The sequence below is a fragment of the Macrobrachium rosenbergii genome, chromosome 52, assembly GCF_040412425.1.
Source record: "Macrobrachium rosenbergii isolate ZJJX-2024 chromosome 52, ASM4041242v1, whole genome shotgun sequence".
Lineage (NCBI taxonomy): Eukaryota > Metazoa > Arthropoda > Malacostraca > Decapoda > Palaemonidae > Macrobrachium > Macrobrachium rosenbergii.
Window position 1 is genome coordinate 17,216,371 of NC_089792.1, and position 24,007 is coordinate 17,240,377.

General features: G+C 37.9%; 1 protein-coding gene across 1 annotated transcript in view; it reads right to left on the minus strand.

The window, feature by feature from the left end:
* Positions 1-950: 950 nt before the first annotated feature.
* LOC136833724 (m7GpppN-mRNA hydrolase-like) overlaps positions 951-24,007 on the minus strand; it is a 35,580-nt gene continuing 12,523 nt past the window's right edge. The window contains 7 exon segments of the mRNA XM_067095936.1: positions 951-2,690; positions 12,447-12,546; positions 13,449-13,575; positions 14,328-14,490; positions 14,493-14,589; positions 18,817-18,916; positions 22,243-22,247. Of these exon segments, the coding sequence (XP_066952037.1) occupies positions 2,461-2,690; positions 12,447-12,546; positions 13,449-13,575; positions 14,328-14,490; positions 14,493-14,589; positions 18,817-18,916; positions 22,243-22,247 (822 nt within the window). The 3' untranslated portion in view covers positions 951-2,460.

Consider the following 24,007-nt stretch of genomic DNA (forward strand, 5'->3'; position numbering starts at 1 on the left):
GATATTGGTACTAGTTGGCTACCAACAGAAGGGGAGGAATCCCCTCCATCCAGTTGGTAGGCATTCACTTTACCTTTTGGCCCAGGAGGCAGAATGAGGGGTGGCTAAAGGTAGACCATATATGTAAAGATCTAAGGCTTGTATGTTAGAAAATACAAATTACTCTACAAACTTGTCATTTGTTCCTACACCTATACCAACCCTGTCTTTACATAGGGGAGACTTACTCCTTGGTGGGAAGATTCTGAGCAATTCTCTGAACTGACTGGTAGTTTGCCTCACCTGGGGCCTCTTTCTGGTCATGTAAGATCAAAGGAAGGAGACCCATTCCTCTGATCTGTTGAGCATGTGTGAAGTTTAACTGCCAGACTTCTGGACCTTTGAATAAATGGAAGGTAATGTCACTAATTCGAAGATAGGCTTGGATGAACCCATATTTTTGGGTCTGTTCACTGTCAGTCCCTCTCTCCCCTTGCTAAAGAGAGGGTAGGAGTTGCATCTATTAATCCAAAAAAAGCTAGATTATAGACAGGATACTCGGTCATCTACAACACCTGTATGCACGCCTGTCCAGCACATGACAGTTTGCTAACCATCCCTTAGAAGGGTATAAAAGAGAAGGTAGGAGGCCAGTCTCATATACACCCCGTCTTTGTCTCCTGCTGAACCCTTGCGAATCTCGAAGCGTGCATCAAACAAACATCATCTTTTCATCTTCTTACTAATTGTAGAGTGTGGGGATTTCAGTTTACAAAAAAAGCTTTGTAAATGTAATGGGTTTATAATTAAAACCATTTTGCAAAGCAGCCTGTCACCTACAGAGCAAATGATAATGGAATTACTTTTGTAGGACAAATTTGGAGACAAAGTCTACACACCTAGTAAACTTCAAGACAAAGGTTAAACCATCAATCATAAAAAATGGAGAATCCATGTTAAATAAAGAAAAATATTTTTGGGATTTATAGAATGGCCCCATATATTGATCCTCAACAATAAAATACAAAATGAGATTTAAAATAAAGACGCCTTTGCTCATATAGAATATCTGAAAGGCAGCCAAATACATAGCAATAAAACCTAATAATTATCTTAGTTGGTTCACCGGAAACAACACTGGCTTATTACCAACTGAAGTACTGTAAATTTGCTTCTCAAAGAGTTGTCAATTTAAGTAAAATTTTGTTAGTAAGGATGATAAATGGAACTGAAGTGCACTACAGATCAAAATTTGCAATATTCTACGGAGCAAAATATATTCTTTGGCCAACACACTGCAACCAATTGCCTTCAATTGTTCCTAATATAAATTATTCTCTTGTGAATTCTTATAAAATATGAGTATTCTGCATAACTAACATTTGAACAAAAATGGCATTGTTTAAAAATATTTGATAAAAACACCACAAGGATACCTGACCAACAGCACAGTATTTACATAACACACACATATATAACTTGCTTCAAATCATGACTTCACACTTAACACCTAAGAGGGAATACTGTTTCTTTGATTTATGGTCCCAATAAACAGCTGTACCTAAGTCATCAACAATGCAATTCTTTGCATCACAGAAAACTAAAGACTTTATAAGTTATTTGCATAAGAGGCAGTGCAAAAATCTCAACATTATTTTGCAATGTGGAACATTCTTAGAACAATTAAAATGCCAATCCAAAAATAATTTGCTTCTTTAGAATAAAGCTCTGCAAACTTAATCTCATTTGCATACCTAAAAGAAATATTATCAGAGATACCTTTAAAAATATGACTATTATTCACTATCACAATAATATCACATGGCTATATAAACACCTAAATGCTGGAAGCTCAATAACCAATTACTCGAGTGTAAGTAGTCATGATTTTCAGGACCTCCTCCACCAACTTTAAGGCAGTCTATCTAAAACTGAGAGTAACAAGCGACTACAGAAAATTTCAATGCAGCACTGCAGAGTTCTGGATCTAATATTACACTGTACCAAGGCTTGAAATCTGAAATAATCTCTGAATAATTTACTCTTTAAAGATATTCATACAGCTTTAAATACTGTATATCCACCAATAATACAACAAGATAAAGTAACCTTGTAACCTGCTGGCGCAAGACATGGCTTTTAACTTTGATGAGATCTCACTCTAATCATTTTGTTGCAAAAATATATAATTGTTAATTTTTGCTGTTTAACAGCATTATTGTTTCCCTACGAAGTTTATAGCTCTTATATTTAGTTGGGTGCCACTCCTGTACAGAATTCATTCCTAAGTTCTAAGAAAACTAATGTACAAAAAATAACCTGTCCTGAGTTAGTAACTTAATACTACAGTATTTAATCCTAAAAAATTCTATTTGTCCAAATGTATTTACAAGTGAGATCATGAGTATGGAAAAATATGTGCAGTGCATATGAATTATCTTTCCTGAAGCAATGAAAAACAAACCCAAGTTGTTTTACCAACTACCATGAGAGCTTTACACCAAACCAAGCCTTTTCAATGGCATCATAAACTTCTTTCTTGTTTATCTGAAAAGTTTGCCAAGAATATGAATGGAAATGTGGTTGCTGTTTTATTCCCTCCAATGGTCCGCCATGCGTCTGCTGATTTTCTCGATTGGCCTTATGATTAGTTTGATTGCGCCCCTTTCCCCTACTCTTGAAGGTAAATTTCTGAGGCTCTTCCTGGTTATCTGTTCAATCAAATGTAAAGTAATTCTGATGTTAAAAGCAAGTTTTACTAGTTAAATAATGTTGTATGTGACAATGAACTTAAAACAGGATTGTCATTATTGGCATTTACAACCTGCTTTACTGTTTCACATATATAAAATGGAGTCCTGATATTTTAACAAATGCCATTTTCTCAATCAGGGCAGTTAAGCAATGCCAGCACTTAATAAATGCCACACATTAATTATCTAGCAAGTGAGGTTACCTTAATAAAGAGAGCCCTTTTTTGCAACATCTGCAGCGCAGGATGAATATTAAGTCAATCAATAAGGTGGCTTTTCTTGTTTAAAATCATTCTGTTATTAAGAAATATGAAAAATTTTAATTAATTTGTACTTTTCCAAACATACAAACCTGAGGTCTTTATATAAGGATAACTTTCGGCAAAGCTGGAAAGTCCAGTCGTTAACCTTTTGCAAGGTGGTTATGGTAACAGTTACCTTTGGTAGGGGAGGAAGTATGCCCATCCAACCAGTATTCATTCAATCTCTTCAGTTTACCTTTTGGTCTAGGTAAAAGAATGAGGGGTGGTAAGAGGTGGGCCTTTTATGTAAAGACCTCAGGTTTGTATGTTAGGAAAAATACAACGTAATTAAAAATTTGTCATTTGTTCCTACACAAATACAAACCCTCGGTCTTTACATATGGAGACTTATTATTGGAGGCAGGATTCCAAGTAATTCTCTGAACTGACCAGCAGTTCGGCTCATCTGGTATTCTCTTCCTGGTCATGAGAGAGCAAATGAAGATACCATGCCTCTGATCTATTGAACAAGGGATGTTCAACTGACAGATTTCTGGGCAGCTCAAATAAAAGGAAAGTATGAAAACCCTTGATTCGAAAGGTACAGATGAACCCACAATGTCCATGACTGTGTAGCTAAAAATAACCAACTGGCTTGCCCATAGTCAGTCCTTTCTCACCTTGCTATAGAGAAGGTAGGAAATACATCTATTAATCCAAACAAAACTGGATTATAGACAGGTACTCAGTCATGCAGATCACCTTATGCATGCCCGTCCAGCTCTGTGATGGCTTGTTCACTCTTCCTCTGTCCACTGGAAGAGGATGGAAAACAGGAGGAAGGCAGGAGGCCAGTCCACCCCCAACCCAACACCTCCCTGCAGCCGCATTGCATTAGGCAAGATGCAACCTGTCCTTAAGAGCTCGGTAAACTACATTGACTTATTAAACATCCACCAAGGATCCAAGGAAAAAGGAGTCAAGGACCCATGGGGAATAACCCAAAGTAAAAGGATAAAAATGTGAACTATACAATTACATTCTATCCTAGTACCAGATCAACAGGTTCTTCCTGAATGCCATAGATCGAAATTGCAGGGTATGTTTGGTCATTTTCCTAAGCAGTCATGATCCTTTGCCTATGGTAAACTCTCCCAGGTAAGAGGATATGAATGTGAATTTCACAAATACATTCTATCCTTGTACTCAAACTACATGTCCTTCCTGAATGGACAGACATATGGATGAGATCTTACCCAAAATGTACTGATGTCCAGCAGGAAGTTTCACAGTACACTCGGTTGATCAGTTCTCTAGCTAAAGAAAGGACCCCTTTGCCATTGTTTCTCGAGCAACTTGAAGCTAACGAACTAGTTGTTAGCTTTGGGTTGAAAGACTAGATTATGTGGGTAACACATAAGTCATGCTGTCTTTGGTGCCACAGGACCACCGAAGGAAAATGACCAATTTAACTGATCAACTTCAAATACGCTTGAGTGAGAACCAGAAGTCAAGATCGACTGTCCTATCCCTTGACTTCATTGTAAAAGAGCCGTCTCACTTTTGATTCCTTGTTGGCCATTGTCTCGTAAGTACTTCTGTCTGTCAGAGTACTACCACTGTCACAGACCTGACATGGAAGGACACTAGGACCTTTGGGGACCATTTTAGTATCATGGTGTTGTTATCATACCGAGGATTGTAAGCAGCAATTACTGTCTACATCTCCCACTCCTCACAGGAGTAATGTAACAGCACAAGGATCAAGGAAAGGGCCTCCAAACAAACTTTCTTAAGTGAAAATAAGTTTTTAGAACTTAGTCTCCACATCAGTTGACAGATTATCTGTTCAGACAAGAAACTAAGGCAGCAAAAATATCTGGTATCAAACTGACCCATGACAATTTGACCTGCCTGGACTTTTGCTAAAAATAAACCCATTTCCCAGCTATACCTGTACACCTCTGAATTAAATTCATTTTCTTTCCATAAGCCCGCCTCTGTGCAAGTCCAAACATCACTGTGTGAGACCAGTATATCATTCCATGTACTTTGGGCATTTGTTTATGCTGATGAGAATACAATAAGATAAATAGAGAGGACTGTATAAGCTGAATACTGTACTGTTGAAACAGCAACTGTTTTCAATAACACTGGCCTTAGAGAGGGACTTCATTCAAATAATACAGTAGTAATAATAATAATTCAAGGCTTTTCCATGTTGCATGGTTTATCCAGCTACAGATATTAGAATCATCTTCATGGAGACACATACATGTCACATCTCCCAGGTAAATCCACAAAAGTTTTTAAAAATTGCCCCAACATTAAAGTAAGTTTAAGAAGAATTTAAATCACCAGGTGCCCTTTACCCTATGATCAGCCAGTCTTATCAACATCAAATTAAATAAGGCATCACAAGCATTCCCAAGAAAGGAATGTCTAGTGAGTGAACAGTCCAACATATAAATTTCCATAAAAAATTTATTATTTGGATACTCACCTGCTGTTAAAGATAGCTTATATCTCCTTGCTGTTAGGCGAGTCGGCATTCAAACAAAAGATCGCATGGCTGACCCAGATAACTGTCTAGTACACCTGTTCTTCACCAAGTGTGTTTCAAATGTTTTAGCTTTTGTCTGATTCTCTTCGACAGCTCACAACGTTGTGGGGAAGTTGGGCAGGTTCAAAGTAGGTAGGCATCCAAATTATACATTTTATCATGAAAATTTATATTATTTCCCCTACTGTTAAAGAAAGCCGATTCCCATTGAGAGAGAAGGTGGGTAGTGCAGTTAAATGAAATCTGCTCAGCCAATTGTGTTAAAGGTTTCTGGCATGAAACCCAAAGACCTTACCTGATCTGGATTCCTTTCTGATTCTTACTGCTGCCAGAAGTTGGATTCCTTTCAGGGAACAAAGGCTCTTGTACGTGTGCAGCAAAGAACAACCTTGCGGAGAAAACTGTTTCAATTCACCCAGAATGAAATAGAAGCAGTGTGAATGGATTCGTCGCTGTGCCTGGGTCTGAAAGCCTCATAAACCACAGTCAACTAAAATTAAATACCTTTATGATATAAATGTACAATCCCAAACAATATATGTACCTCCATGACCCCAAAAATATAAAAAAATATTAAAACAATGAGCCTAAAAGATTGTTCTTTCATCAGTTCAGGAAAAGACTTTACTTGCTACTAGCAGCAGACTAAGGGTTTTACCATTTTCAGATACGATTCTGCTACTCAAGGTAGTGAGTGGTAAATGCTGAATAGCACATGTACTGATACTGCATTAATCAAATCCTCAAGTGACAATGGTTGTCACAAAACTAAATAAGTAGCAACTGCTCTTACATTATGAATATTTACCTTCCACAAAGGTAAAAACATATGGAACTAATTTCCCATGCACTAGCCTAATAAAAGTCACAGAGAACATTTTCTTTCTTTGACAAAAAAGTCTAGATTTTCTAAAACCACAAAACAAAAGGTTAACTTTTCCCTTCCAGGCTTAACCTATTTAAAAAAATTTTAATTATCCTAACAGGACAAAGAAGTGTTTCCTCTTCCTCTTTGTATGAATTCCTCCGAAAATCAGAACTCTTACAGTTCTCGGAGAAACTTAGCCTTAATAACATCTTCAGTTCTAAAAAGCGAAAAGATACAATAGCATTCCCTTTACAACAACCTTGAAGGACAATGCTTGCAATTAACTTACTCTTTTAACTATCAACAGTACTAACAAAAAATGTGTGTCAAAATGTGTGTCATAGTACACTCTTCAACCGATTCTGCAGGCTCAAAGGGATCTGCAAATAAAATTTCAGAGACAGATTGATAATTGTTCTAAGGGCTTTAATCTCAACAGATCTCCACGCCTAAGATGCTGATCATTAGCCAGATCTAATTGCACGTGATGCAATAAGGAGAAAAGCATGAATGCATAACCTTGAGAGTATACACCAAACATCTCTTACTATATCTAAGAAAAAAAAAAACTTTGATGTCTACAGGGTTATGGGTGCTGAAATTCTTCTAGAATGGGACTCTGAGCAATACACAAACTGCTGCTCTGATACAAGGCCAAGGTTGTTTCTCCACTTGATTAAGGGATAGAATCTGAGATACCTAGAAAACCACCTTGTTGGGAGGAAATGGTTGAGTATCTCCAATCGGTTAAGTGTGGGATGTACAATTTTAGTGGAACTGCATGGAATTTCGCCTGAGTTGAATTTACCTTAATGGAAGAATACGAGAGATCTACCGAGAGAGCTAACAAGTCCCAAATTCATTCCCTCTCTGAGGCGGGAGCTGCTGAGCGATTCCGGTATACTCGAAATTTAATTCTTTCCTTACAATTGATAAAAGGGGAAAGCTTATGTGTCTGAAATGGGCCAAGCTTGAAGACTGGTTGTTCTTGTTCATCCACATGCTAATAAGTCCACATTTCAATGTTCCCCTAATTCCACAACAACTGGCGGACTCGGGGATGCCATGACCACTCTGTAGGCAGAACTTATCCTTCCTGAATCCACAATTGCTAAGAACACTGTCCTTCCCGGAATGAACTGGAGAAGCAAAACTTTGTTGTTCTTTTTTGCCCAGATATGACTTAGTTTCTGACAAGGTGTTTGCATTGTAGAAACTCTTTCATATTGCCACGATCTGAGCTCTCAGGGATAGACCTACCAGGAATCTTCAATAGTTTTTCAACATCTCTGTAGTGTTGACCATTCTTTAGTGTAAGTCATCAAAACAATTACCATACCTCCTTTTGAGTTAAGAGATGGAGGTAAGAAACAACAAAACCTGGGTATAGGTTTAAGAATGAGCTTGGTTGACTCAGTAGTTCTGGCATCCTGGATTTACCTAAAAACTTTAATGAATGTTAGCTGTAAGTTGCAATTCTGCTATGCAGAGACCACACTGTAACTGTGCCTGATTATTATCACAAATTTTCCAGTGTGGCCATGTGTTCTCACAAAGAAAGCTATTACTGCATTGAAAGCTTCCTTAAGGGCTAATATTCTTTGAAAAGAAGCAAGAAGTGTTTATTTGTCTTCTAACAGGAAAGCATGCCAATTGCAAGTCTACCCTCATCCCCAAATAGAGAATGGAATGAGGAGGAGTTAGGCAAGTCTACTGAAAATCATAATGCACTTCAACTGAGCAACAGATCCTTGGCCCTGGGAATACTGTTGACAGTTGGCAAACTTGAACCTTTCAACTCCGTACAAAAGAATTCTTGCTCCGAAAAGATAATACCGTCTCCCTTTGGGCAACATATTCCTCGTGAATACTTGAGATGCTGTACACAAGCCAAAACAAAGTGCCGTCAACAGAAATACCTTCCCTTTCAATAAATATCGAAGGAACTCACAAGACTGAGGATCTACTGGGATGTGGGAAATGCATTCTACAAGTCCACCAAATCATCTGATCATTCTTCTGGGAAGTTACTGAAACCATATTGGAAAAAAACCATGAAATTAAGGGACATGTGATTAAAGTTTTTGTCTCAATATGACCAACACTGGGCGCCAACCTCGGTCAAGAAAAAAGTCAGTAGTAAAATCCCAGTGAATTACCAATACCTGCCCCATTGCATTCTTCTCTAATTACAACCTCCTCCTGAAGAATACCATACTTCTGCTGGAGAAGATACAAAGGAAAAGCTATAAGAGATGATGCCAATGGAGGGAAACCTGACAAAACCTTCACTCTCCTCCAGTAACTCCACCACCCAAAGTTCTGCTCCTAAGACTCTATAAACATGCCAAAAGGCTTGCAATTGGTTTCCTACTGGAACCTGAAGGCTGAATGGATCCCTGAAAGGCATCAGCAATTGAGAAAAAAAAAAAAAAAAAAAAAAAGCTGTGAGACAGAGGTATGACTTTAAAAAAAAAAAGGGGGCCTGAAGGAAAAGAAGAGGCAGGCATTTTTACCCCAACTGAGAGATTAACTAAGAAATTCTATATCACTCTATAGCAATATATCTCCCTTATCACCTTGAAAGACTCAGGCTTAGAAGATGACCCAGAGGAGAAACCAAAACAATTGCCATCTCCTTTGCAGAGAAACTTTTGATGGCAGATAGGAATATAACTGTTCTCACTTCTTCAAAACCCAGTTAGTATAAGTATGAGAACATTCACTTGCAGTGTCAGAAATGGCCTTATCCACCCAAGTAAAAAAACTCTAAGACTCTTCCCGCTAAGCTTCTGCTGGTGGTACAGACACTAAGCTAGTGCCACAACCTCTCTAAGCTGGTGCCACAAACACTCTGAGCTAGTGCCAGAAGCTCTCTAAGCTGGTACCACAAGATCTCTTCGGTGGTACCACAAACTCTAAGCTGGCACAGAAAGCAGGCAATCATACTGAGGAAGCAGGCAATCATACTGAGTGAAAGTTCAGTAGAAGACAAAACTTGACAGCAGCTGACTACTTACAATGAATCCCTGGCTCAACGAAAGGGGAGACTGAGGGAAATGCAGTGCCACCAGGCACCAAAAAAAATTGGGAACGGTTGGGGGAAGGGGGAAGAGGAGTGACAACAACACCTGACACCACTGCCTCATCTGAGAGTGACTAAACAGACTTGAAAGCATTCCCAAATGATCCATTCTTAGCAAGCAAAGCAGCCAGAATAGTACCTAGCTTGGAAACAACAGAAGATTCTGTAACCCTGGTAAGATTAGACAGAGAAACATTGACAGAGGCAGAAGGAAGAGACTCGCCGACAGCTGAAGAAACAGCATGTCAAGAGTGAACTGATACATTTTGAGGAGAAAGGAATAGCTGACGAGGATTTGCAAAGAGAAGTAGATGTCGGAGATATTGGTTTAGCAATCAACTGAATCAACATAACATACATTAGTATTAATAACTCTGTTTATAACTATATAATTAACCCTATTGGTGGTTTTACCAAAACAATCTTTTGTTTAATGCATTAAACAAGACATAGAGCATGAAAAACATGAGTCAGGTGACGGAGCGTACAGAACCACATCACCATGAAAACAAACTACGTTCCCTGGCAGCAGACTCTTCCAACTGTCAAAGGGCTACAGACAGGTGAGGGTGCCAACACCTTAATTCTTACAGGGGAACATGATAATGATTGCACACTATGGGGAGACCTAAAATAGCTCCCTAACATATATTCAGACATAGCTTTTACTAACCAAAATATGGTTTGTGTCTTCTTCTAACTTTTGTGTCTTGTTCTAACTTCTCAATACGCTTTTCCTGAACCAAAAGGAGAGCAGAAGGTGCAGCTAAAGAGGAAATCTCAGTACTAGGTAAAGCATTAGCTGTAATATGTTTTATTTGCTAAACGGTTTTATGTGTTGAATATCTATATCAGCTTAAACACACTAAGATTTAGGTTAATTCTGACAACAGCATATAGCTGTATTACTGTACCATACACTGTTAGTCCTTTTGCAAGGGCTATGTGAAATTTAATTTTTGAATGTCAAGCCATTCAGGCTAACTGCTATAAACTAATTTGTTTATTTAACCCAAGCTACTATTTTATATGCCTAGGCTAATGCTTCTAGCATGGTTCTTTAGACTACGAATAGAGGATTACTTAAAAGGTTCTCACTTAACCAATTCTAGGCCACTGTCTAGTCTAGGTTTATTTAAATCATACTTAGGGATATAAACTACATGAAAAACCTTCTTATAATCTAGTTTACTACTTTATCTGGCTGAGATTCCTCTTTTATCTGATATTTGGCCACTGCTTTACTTAACCTCAACTACTGTTTAAGCTAATGCATAACAGAATATTCCCTAAAGAGGTTCCTACTTACTGGTCTAGGTTTACAAATAGGCTACCGAGCCATAATGTATAGGCTATATAAAACAGAAGTTCACTAATATGTAGCCTTATAGCTAAGCTACTTTCTTGTCTGGCCCAGGTTATTGTGTTTATTTAATCCCAGGCTATCTTGTCTAAGATACCTTAGGATAATAATAGGATATTTCTCAAAATGTTCTCACTTAACCTATTGTATGGTATTGACTAATCCAAAATTTTTAGATCACTCTTAAATGTATAGGCTATATAAAACAAACTCACTAGTATGTAACCTTATAGCTAGGTTAACATTTTGTCTAGCCAAGATTGTTGTTTTTATCTGATCCCAGGCTGCCTGGTCTAAGGTATTACTTTAGGCCAATGATAGGATATTTGTTAAAGACTTACCTAATCTAGGTTACTGCTCTAAGCCAGGTTATTTAATTCACACTTTCAAGGTATGGGTTACTTAACACAAATTTACCTTAATATGTATCCTTAAAGATAAGCTACCATTTCATCTAGCCAGGATTACTGTTTCATTTAGTCCTAGGCACCTGGTCTACGCTAATGCTTAGTCCAAGAAGGGGATGTTTCGTAAGGGGTTATCACTTAACCTCATATAAGGTGCTGCCTAATCTGGATTATTTAGATCTCGCTTAAGCGTATAGGCTATACAAAAAAGGAAAAATTCTACTAATAAATATCTCTATAGCTAGGTTACCATTTCTCTTGTCCATACTTATTACTATTATCTAATCCTAGGTCCTTGGTCTAAGCTTGCATTAGGCCATAATAGGATATTTCTTAAAAGTTTTTATCATTAATTTAGGTTAATACTTAATCTATGTTATTTAGTTCACACTTAAGATATGTAATCTAAGTTATACTCTAAAGACAACATCCACTATTTATCATCTAAATTATTCTCAATCATCTATGCTACTGTCTAGAATATTGTTGACATCATAGAATCTGAGAGGGATTTTCTATATTAATGATAAACTGTGGAACATTTTTTAGTTAAAACATCTAATTGAAATGGCAAATTTTTAAAACTTGCACTTTTCACAACTAACAATTTACGATTACGATACAACGCTGGCCATGTGTTACCAAGAAATACCAGGTTTTTGGCTTTCACACAAGTTAACTACCAATTACAAAGTTTAAAACTGTAACTGGGACTTAAAGCTAAGCACTTAACTTGCTTCTTTTGGCTTTTCCCTATAAGAGTTTCCATAATGTTGAATCTTGGAGCCCTGACGATAACTGAATCTGTTCCAAAGGTACCAATGAAAAGCAATGGCTTCCTTGGTCTCTTGCCAGTGTGTTTGTCAACAATATGGCACACTGTGCATGTGCATTACCACTTCCTCTTCTAGCAGGTTTGATAAAGGAAATAACCTGGGTGTAGCTTTGCTGTAAGATAAGGGAAAGAGCTCTCTTATCTTTGAGTCCATTACATACTCCATCACGTGTTACAGTGCTTATCATTATGACACAATACCTGGCCAAGAGACTGACTAAAAGAGAATTCTTTGATATTAGTTTAGCCACCACAGAGATACCACAGACCCATGGAAGGTAACTCCTTGAGGATGAAACAAGTGACTAAGCTATAAAAAATTGAGAGATTTATTACAATCATGCTTCCTACCATTGAATAATGACTTGCGTGACTTTCCTTTGTATTTTTCCTTCCTCTTTGGTGGACTTTCTGTTGCACTGTGTTGTCTTTCAAAAGATGGTGTTTCTTCCTGAAAGTCAAGTACTTAAAATGCACAAAAGTCTAACTATACTCCCAACATTGCTAAATTATACTTAAATTTTTATGACCCTAAAATTTTACATACTGTATTACGTAATCCCTTAGAAGGAAGACTTAGATAAAAAATACAAATGGGTACAGATAACGCTCCATGTACACAGGTGATGTTCCTAAAGATGCAGCATAAGTAGAAATCATGTAAATATATCATAATTTCCCCATGAGACACAACAGTAATGAGAGGGATTAAGCTCTGAAACAGCAGGAAACTACCACACCTTTACTGGGATTCACATAAGATATATTAGTATGTGAATATCATGAGAATCATGAGTTTAAGCTGGAAACATGTATTTAGAACTCATGTAAATGGACCTTGATGTGTAATGTAACGGAACTGCATATATCTTTTACCACCTAAATTATCTGAACCCATCAACTATTACTCTATATTTTTCCTATTTATTTACAGTTATCATACACTGCTAATTTATTTTTCAAAATTAGATCATATAAATACCAGATACTACAGCAGTTTTTATGTTCACATTATAACACTGAAACTGAAAAATCCTAATCTTAATGCATGTACAAAGCAAGTTACACAAAAACAATTTGACAAAACACTTAACCTCAAAACTCAATTGAAAAATTCACATATGGATTGATGGCCAAAAACTTCTTGCAGAAGCAATTATTTTCATAATTACAGTCAAAATTTAGATATTCTACAAGAATTTTTTAGGTGTATGTGAGACTAGCAAGAGGCAATGACAGTTTTAGAGGGCAAGAAAGGCAAACAGCTTGACAAGGAATAAAATCCCTGAACCCTAATATTTTTTTGCTAGAATCTACAGAAGAAAGTCTTTTGAAAGAATTGCCCACACTAACCGGACTTTGATTGTGTCGAGAAGATCTGTGGTTGGAGTTCTGATCACTTGTATTATTTGTGGAGCTACGATGTCTGCGACGACCTTCTCGCCCTTTTGTTCCATTTGCTATCCATTCTCTCAAAGGTCTGAAAAATCACACTTGTAACATTAGTTTTGACCTGATATCATCAATAAAACTGGCTAATAAGTGGCAATACTATAATAAAATATATAATCAATATATCAGTCATAAATAATTTTACACCAGGTGGATCTACCCACAGGTCCCCATTAAGCTGCTTCAATACTTATGCCTTTCTGAGCAACAGTTTTGCACCATTTCATCCCTTGTATTTGCTCTTTCTACTACCAGGCCAATTTTATTACCAGTAATCTGCACCTGTCAACTACCTACAGTTCCTATAGAGAATACCTACCAGTACACCATGAAACATTAGGTGCTGTGTGTTTTTAAGAATTATTTTGAACTATCATCAAGAAACTCATGACAAAAAAAGGGCTTATGGATCATTTGTGACTTGCCAATATTTCATATGATACTATTACTTAAGATACTTAATACTGATTCTTTTTCTAAATATGTCCATGTTAATATATGTGGCTCAAGCAATAATGATCCTTTGCAAGGGTGATCTTGCATATCATGTGACCTCTGTTACTTCACTCATTTCAAAGTGGTTAATAAGTCCTATGACTGCTAGCCCTAACTAAGCACTAAAGCATCAGCAAAAGGGGTTGGAATTCATATGAACTGGAAGTACATCATACTTTAAATTCAGTGATAGTTTTACCATACAAAAGAAGTGTTTTTAAAAGAAAAAGATGTGCCAACTACAGATATATACAAAATAACAAATTCAATTCACATAATACTCACTTGACAAATGGCATGACCATGTAGAACATGTTTGCTGATCCATTGACTTTGTTGAAATAACGGTCATTTTTATGTGAAGGCAACTGATTAATGGGGAACCATTTGAGTTGTTTAATTTCCCCCTTTGTACGTGGGACAAATTCTGTATCCATTGGCACTCCGTAATAATGTACAGACGTACATGTTGCTCACCTATGGACGTTTCCAAAAATACATTTGGATCTATCATCGAAGAGATATCATACCCTGTTTCTTCTAAAACCTGAAATATTCAAGAAATAAATTACCATATCTAATTAATAAATTAATAAGGAAATAAACTGTACTGCATATATTTTTTACAACAATAAACCTATTATTTAGGTATATGCACAGTGTCATCTGAACTTAATAAACAACTCGGGGGGTATACCCCTCCAGCGACATAACAAAATCCATTAGTAACAAAGACTGGCATATAACCTACACAACAGGGTACCTCTGGGCTAACTCTCATAACTTATAAATTAGTGAAATTTCATATACAGTATCTGAAAGTCTATCCTAACACATATTTTGTAATTCATCATTCAACTTCAAGTACCAATTTACTTACCATTTGAATTCATAGATATATCTGCAAAACGAATTACTTCTAACACTATGCGCATGCACAAGCTGTGTCGATGTATACAAAACCTATACAATATACAGTACATAGATTATAAACATTTATACCCTCAATTCTTCCAACCCAAAAACTGTGAGAGAGAGAGAGAGAGAGAGAGAGAGAGAGAGAGAGAGAGAGAGAGAGAGAGAGAGAGAGAGAGAGAGAGAGAGAGAGAGAGAGAGAGAGAGCAATACATTCTAAGTGCATATCTTAACATGATGCGTACATCTGCATATACCTTGTACACATACACACACATACTGAAAAATGTGTTACACTACATTAATTTATTGCAGTAAGGACATACAATACAGTACAGCGTTAAGTAATGCTGATAAAAATAATGTGAGAGAGAGAGAGAGAGAGAGAGAGAGAGAGAGATTGTGGGCGTAGATGCTTATTGTTCCTTAACACGATACACAAAGAGGAAAGCACTGGTTGTGAATGTGCAAATGTTTGTTCACCATCCACCCTCACAGGCACAGCCAGGAAAATATCAGTCACCATGAGTGTTTGTTCACCCTTCACCCTCAGAGGCACAAACAAGAAATCTACTGTCTCACAACCCTGTCGTACTTTCCAGATTTCTCCGGTAAATACAAAATATTTGGATCACTTTCATTGTACTCGAGCAGGCCCGTTAAGTAACAAAATCCACCAAGCTGAGGTATGTTAAGTTGAGATGCCACTGTAAACAAACCTCTTCTAAATCCTTATGCAACTCTAGGCAACCACTTTCAGAGTAAGAAGCCTTCTTGACAACTGACAGATCAGCTGCTCACATCAATACACTTTTGACTGGGGCAAAAGCCCAGTAAAAATTCTAGGTTATGCACTCTAACTTGGCAATCTTGATTCTGTCCAGTAGTACCTGGTTTGGTAAGTGTTAAAATTACTTACTTCAGTACCATACAGTAACAGAAAGACATACCATATTAAATTCATTTAATATTTATCAATTATTTAGCCGACTGTTCAAATTAGTTATTCTTGCAATTTCGATTTTTTCCAATTCATAGTTCTGGGCTAACTCATAGTTATTTCAGCAGCATCAGAACCTCCAACACCACAAAACACAAAGATCCTTTGTGAAATTCTGACATGCATGTCTTTCTTGTACCTTGTCTTCCATAAAGCTCAACTCATCTCCTAACTCCCTTCTCAAATTCTTATCCAAGTACAGTAAGTCTGGGTCTTAAACATTACAACTGAGAACTGTGGTCTTGCTTAGGATGAGCACCAGAAAACACTGTCAGCAGGATGGTGGATACGGTTACAACAGTGAATGCTCTGTCTCTTTTGCTTCAACCCTGAATTCCTGGTGGATGACCTTGGTTAAAATCCAATAGGCAACAATAAGTGTAATTAGGTTTAGTCAGCTGGGAATTAAACGCACTTGTTTTCCTTTTAGTGTGTTTAGCCAATGAATCCTTCATGGATTCTGCCACATAAAAAGATAGGGCACAATTTAGAATTATTATTTTCTGCCCACATAAGTAAACATCAAACTAGTCTTCTTATGAGCATGTTGGAAAAGACAGCAGGTATTCAATGCCAATGAAACTACTCTGTTCTAGAAAAAAGAGAAAGCCAAGCACAAAGTTCTAGAGCTTGAAAAGACTGATGCTGCTATTTTGCATTAATGCTAACAGGTTCATTATCCATCAGCCATGACTTTATCAAGCTATTAATGCTTAATGCCCAAGCCAAGAGGGGAAAAGATAAATCCCAAATGCCTGTCTTTTGGATTTAAAAGAAGACATGGATTACCTTAACACTTTTCCTACAATGGTTTCATTGTAGAATTGGAGGTCAGAAGATATCTTGAGAGTAATCAGCTTTAAAGCTTTTAATGATACTGGACAATGGCCCTGGCCTCCCAGATTCCTAACAGTTCAATACTGAAGGTGTCGAAGTCATTTACTTGCAACATAACGCATCTCTAATCCAACCTCTATATCCATGGGTATTGTAGACATTTACGGTCCATTACACTTGTACTCTATGGCTAAATGTTCAGGTTACTGAAGGTAATCCCACTGAAGTAAATCTAATGAAGATATGGAAAAGTTATAAAACTGCTGATGTTGTAAATATCACTGAACGATTATGACAGATACCAACCCTCAAGAAATAAAATCTTAATGGAAAAATCTGTTGCCAGAATGTGTTAATAACATAATCAGATTTACACTAGAGCCTATCTAAGAACTAACAAAAGATTATAGCAAAGTCAACAGGTGAAAAGGGTTCCAAGATACAGACCTTGGAGTAACTCAAGATTTAACTGATACCAACCCAACGAGTTGCCAGAAAGTGCCTTGATGGAGCTGAACAAAACATACGCTATGCCAGAATATGAAGATGAAGAGGGTGTCAGAAAACATGATTATGTTGAATATCACTCCTCTCAAAGGGTATTACTGAGAAATTGGGATGTTGATCATACATGCCTTGAAAGTAAGGAAATGGCAGGAAGAGCAATTAAGACAAAAAGTTCAGCCTCTCCTCCTCTCCTCTTCCTCATATCGCACATACTGAAGATGATGATGATGATCCTAATGATCAACTTCCACTTAGGGAACAAATGATAACAATGACATGCAGTTAGCAAATGTTGGTCTATTGAGTGAGTGTCTTCATGTAATATCTGCAAAGCAAAAACTGCACCATCATTTTCATCATAATCGCCGTCATTTTCCAACATCGTTAAGTAATTTTGTGAAATGCATAAGTGGAAGTGGTTCCATATCCTTACACATGCTGTGGCATGTAGTATTTTCAAGAAGGCAGTGATTTTTTTTTAGTTTTATAAACCTAATAACTTGCACCCAGTATAAATAATAACACTAGTACTGTACCCAAACGATAGTATCATCGCACCATAGGAACAGTATGTGTATTCTCTCTCTCTTGACCTATACTGTAAATACTGTACTGTACTGTACTGTACACTGTATATGGCATGGTAAATATCAGTTAAAGACACTGAACACTATTGGGAATTGTGGTTGGGAGTTGGGGGGGATGGCAAGAATTATTAACAGATTTTCAATTTTCACAGAAAACTGGTACCCCAAACCCCAACAAAATGTGAGACAAGTGTAATTTTCTCAACTGCCCCATTAACTTGTAAGGTCCCACGTGGACCCCACACACCGTCATCTCACCTGGCTCGCTAATCTCCTCACATCATCATCTCCGCACCCAAAACGTGTGGACACAAGAAACACACCATATGTCACACATCTTTTATACACATATCTTCTCTCATATCATTGTCAGATCAAATGTATTATTGTCACCGTACGCATTACAATGTCAGCATTTCAGCCATATGTACCATAGCTTCAGTCATACCTTGTATATCAATTTATATGCATATTTTCATCTGTCAACAAACACAAATGATTGTGTGGTGACCTCTGTTTTCGTTCGCCTGGTGTCAGGTGCTACATTTCCGCTCGCATGAGTTATTGACCTGTCTGTATGTTGTCTGAATAAGTTAGTAAGTTTGTAGATGGTGACTCTTACTCATGCCTTCGCTACAAAAATAAATACAAATATTTTCAAGATCTACTGAATTTTTTCCAGTTTCCCTTACATTTTCTGCATGTGAACTCTTTGTTGTCTCCCAGTTTACAAAGGTTACAAAAACAAAAGAAATTTTTAATTCAATAATTGGTAACAAAACTGTGAATAATTAATCCACAAACTTAGAAAGTTAGGTATCATAGGTATCATATTAATACAGCTCTCAATGAACTGTTTAGAAATCAAAGGTTCTTCCAACACATCTCATAATATCTGATAATAACAATCAATTGCTCATGTGCTTACCTCTCTGATTGCACAGTTATGAGGTTCTTCGTCAACATTAATTTTCCCTTTGGGAAATCCCCACGAGGCACGGTGCCAGAAGCCCTGCAAAAGAAAAATACTGTAGTAATAACGAACATGTTGAAAATACCACATGAATAACTAGTATATTAAACTTTTAGATGGCTCAATGCTATACTAACACTAAGGATTAGCAAACTAATTTCCATTTTGTGGTCCTGCAATACTGTCAATAGCTCTGGCATCACTCTCCAGCTGCATTCTTCATGATCACTTTTCAATACTTCAGAGTATTTTCCACTAACAATAGTTTATTTACATTCTTTTAACTTCAGTGCTTTGTTTGTGATAAAAAACATAAAGTCTACATTGATTGGGTATTTTCAGCCATCAACATCATCTACAGTCGTCTGACAACATAACTGTGTACAACTGTCCAAGAGTACAGTACTGTATTTAGTTTTGTCAGTCCTCTGCAATATTATTTCACTTTGGTTTGCTTTTTAACAGTTTGTTATTCAGTGTTTCCAAATAATTCAATCCATTTGTTATAAAGGAAGTTAACTTTTGTGTGACCTTAACTAGCTAACTCAGTACAGTCATACCTGAACTTACGCGAGGTTAGGTTCCAGAACCCTCAGTGCAAGGGCAAATTTTTCGTGCAAGTTTGGCACGGTCTCTAAAAATGCTAATAAATGCTTATTTCTAAAGTTTAAACACTAAATATGACCCTAATCATGCTCCCAAATTACTAAGCGAACTTTCAAATTAAATTAAAGTTACTGTAATTTCTTTTAAAAGTTAGCTTAATACATAACCCTTAAAAAAGGAAATAAATGGTTGACATAAAAATAGAGAGTTGGAAGAAAATTTCTTTCTCCCTTCCCTTCCGATCGATCTATTTTAGAAGTCTTCTCAACCTCTTTTTAATAACTTCTTTATTCTACGTCTCTATCTATTTGTTCTGAAATGCTTTTTCATGAACAAACAGTGTTTTCTATTTGGACTAATACAACTCTTAGTTATTATGTCTCTATGTTTTAGAAGGTATATTTGCCACACAAGCACAATTACAGTTTGCAGACAGTACAGGTAAAATCAGATCAATTCAAACTATCTACTGTACAGGTAAATATGTACAGTACAGAGAAATAATAAGCTGTAAAAATGTGTGAGCGCTAACTGCGAGGGAACCTTTTTGGCTGGGTGTGCTGCACACAAATTGGAGTGCAGTGTAGCATAGAATATTGTCTTGTTGCCCTGAAAGGGCTGCTGCTGCAAAGGAGGGATCGATCTCGCAGTGAAAGAAGAAAAGTCCTTGGAGTGTTTGGCTGACTGGGCTAACAAATCCTGCTCAACTTTTTCTGAAGCTCCGACACTATTTCTTGGACCATGGCTTGAGGGAAGAGGTACATGTAGTCCAAAGGAGAAAAGAGAAATGCCGACTTGGGATGTAGTCACACCTTTGTGGCAAAAGAGCACCACAGTTCACGTTTCTTCAGGACACCATGAATAAAGAAGCTTAGTTCCATTGAGCCATCCCCTGATAGCTTTATCTGCACAGGATAAAAATTCTCAGCCAGTCTGCAGACAAGTCCTCCGACATATCCTCTCAGTCTTCGATTTTCTTTGCCAGTGCTTCCACGGTCCAGTCCAAAAGCTGAGGACCTCAAACACCTTAAGCATATTCTGATGATGTGGTCAAACCTCGAAGTCGAGAACATAACTGTAGCCAAAGCAAAGGCTGACCTCCTATTAGAGTCAATCAGACAGAAGTTGTTCCTGAGGAGGCAGTAACTCCAAGGAGGGCGCCCCTGTAGTGTATGCTTGGTATCTCTTAGAAGTGAGACAGGCGGGTGGAATGCAGAAGGCCACTTTGCTCCTGCTCTCTCTCTCCAAGAGCCAGGAGTCCATTTCCTCAAGGCTTCCTGGATAAAGAAGACAAGACCATCTTGGGAAGCCTGAGACGCCAACAAGCTGGTTCTCATAGAAGGCAGAGGCAGGAAGCCGAATTGCTAAATACTCTAAACCAAGTTAGGAGCTTCCATGAGAAGGTCGGGCGCTTGGGCGGCGAATGCTGTCGATGGGGCGAAGATCATTCACAGCTAGCTCAAAAACTACAGGAAGACTGAGGACTGCACTCAATATCCTTTGCACGCTTGCAAGGAGGCGGGGAAGCGTGGTCGGGAACTGTTATGCGCCTCCTGAGAAGATAAGACATCTCGTAAAAGCACCCTCGGCACCTTGTCCGAATTGGAGTCCGAAGAACTAGAAGAAAGGTCGTGCAGTTCCTTACGTGTGCCTTTCCAGCGGCTGTCCACGAAGTCCAGGGACAGTTCAACTGGCTCGGTTGAGGGGGTGCCTACCCGTAGGCAAACCCCATCGACCTCCCTTGGACTACCAGTATGCTTTCTCCTTGGTGCATGGGAGCCTGGCAGTAACCTTGGTCTAAGAACGCCGGCAGGAGGAGTACAGGCAGTCCTCGCCATCGGGCGGGGTTCCATTCTTGGGGTGTGATGATAACCGACACGCGGGGTTCCATTCTGGGGGTGTGATGATAACCGAAAATCGCCACTAACTGAAAATCTGCGATTTCCGGCGCTTTTTTGGCAATTTTCGGGCTTATCGGCGCCGAAAAGTGCCGATTTTCGGTTATCGGTGCCTCTGTTAGGTATGTATTGGCACCAATACCCAATTACCGGCGCTGATAAGCGGAAACCTGTGATTTTTGGTGCTCAAAATTGCCGATTTTCGTCACTAGACAAGCCCCATAAAACCGGATCGTCATTAACCAAGCCCGTCGTTAACTGGGGACTGCCTGCAGACTCCTCCTCGAACGCCGGCGGGACGAGTAGACACCTCCTCCACTATCACTTCACTAGCACTGGCACTTTTAACACTGGCTCGATCCATAAGCACTTTAACCGATGCACTTAACTGTTCCATGGTTGAAACAATGAGCCCAAACCTCATACCAACACAGGCTTCTACGCTAGCATTGGTGTTACGCTCGGAAGCATGGGGGCCGGGTGAAGGAGTAGGTTTGATAGGTAGAGGACTGGTTAAAGGGGAAATAGGAGTAGGAGAGGGAGACAGAACAGGCAAATTGGTATTTGCAGATTTAGGAGAACATTCTACATTAGCCACATTCCTAGCCTCGGCTCTAAGAGCCGCTTTCCTCTTCCTGTCTTGTTCTAACTTATCTCAGTGAGATTTTAAAGGTTTCCACCTACACTGATCCCAGTCCCTACATTCAATACATGTCAAGCCAATACAGCAAGTTTGTCCCCTACAATTATTACAGATTGTGTGGGAATCATAAGACACTTTCATAAGTCTAGTTTTGCAGCCTTTGCTGCAAAACTGGATACCTGTAGAGCTAGTGTCGGATATCGCCATGAAAAGTCAAGATAATTTCGCTAATACTGAGACTAATGAATCCTAGGCTATTTGAAAATAGCTTAAATGCTACCAAAGGTTCAGAATACGTCACTACATGGAGAACAAAAACAACCATACAGCAGCCAATCTTGAAACAATAGCTGCTGTGACAACTGAAACTACGGTCATTAAAGCAGCAGAAATGGACTGATGCTATTCAGCGGGTTGTACCCTTCCTCCTCTGATAGAGGGTGGGACCCAGTCACCTACTATAAAACAATCGAAGGCTACCGCGAATTTCAAATTTTTAGCTGCCGACCGAGTTAGAAATATAGGCTATGTAATTACTTGGTAAGTTACATATAAAATTTTGTTTTACATTTTTTCTTTGTTTTTGGTTACAGAATGGATGCATTTACATTGCTTTATATGTGGTAATATTCGTGTACAGTACCTTGTTTTTGCCTTTAGTGTTAAATTTGTATATATCATCACCATTGACTCCAATGTTACATGAGGCAAAGGGTTCTTATCCAAGTAAGACTGGGTTTAACTTTCTGGTGCCCACAGGAGCCAACCTGACACTATCATGGGCTGTGACAAGGACAAATCCAAGCCAACTCCATCTTCCCAGAATCACTATCTCATTTACATATGGAATTCCTGTGATTTTTCTTTAGTTATCATTGTTAACTCTATCTTGCCACCAGACTCCTAATACTCTTACATTTTCATTCTCAAATCGACAGAATCTTTTGGATATAGCTTCAATGTCACATCATAATTCATGTCTGTAGAGCAATACGGATCATACTAGACTTGATGTATAATCTTACTTTCACATGAAATTTCAGTATATTTGATTTCAAATTTTATTCGTCCTGCCCATGACTGATATGCAATTACTAGTCTTCGTAAAATTCCAAATTAAGATAGTGCATGCTTAATATCACTGCTTCTAAATATTTGAAAGATTCAATCTCATTAATCCTCCTCCATCTGATGTTATTTCATCCCTATGTGCATACTGTGTCCTTATTGTACCTGTTTTTTTTTTAGATTTATTTTGAATTCTATTTCTCTAGATATAAGATGCATCTTATTAAGCAAGCTTTGTAAATCTGGTGTTTTACCGATTAAAACAGCATCAACTACGTACCCTCTTGTCAAGTTTTTACCGTAACTCCACTCTAAACCTCCTCTCATCTCCACCACCTTTAATTACAAAATCTGTAAGAAGGGTAAACAGCAAGGTTATTGGAATAACACCCTCTGTAGCACTCCACTATTTATCGTAAATTTAGCTGACAAAACCCCATCAAAGTTGACTTTGCACCTAATTTATTCATGGATAATTTCAATTAGCTTTACATAAGTAACAGGAGTACCATACTGATGCAAGACCTTCCCATTATACTTGTTTTTGGATGCCGTCAAATGCCTTATTATAATCAGTGTCGTACCTTTCTTAAATCAACTTGTTCATCTCCAAGCTATTTACCAATTTTTTTCCATTCTACTGAGGAGAGGCAAACTGAATACTTTCATCATAACCAACACAAGTGCAATGCCTATATAGTGACCACAATCAGTCAAGTTTCCTTTCTTTGTTACTTAACGAAGACTTCAAATTCTCATTCATCAGGCTTTGTTTCCCCCATTACATATTCTGCAAAACAATCAAATTAGTAAAAGAGGTGTAATTTCATTCCAGCTAGAATCACATCTGCAGTGATTCCATCATAACCTGTTGTTTTCCCTCTCCTAAATCTCTTTATTATTGATTCCACTTAAAAACTGAGAATTCCTC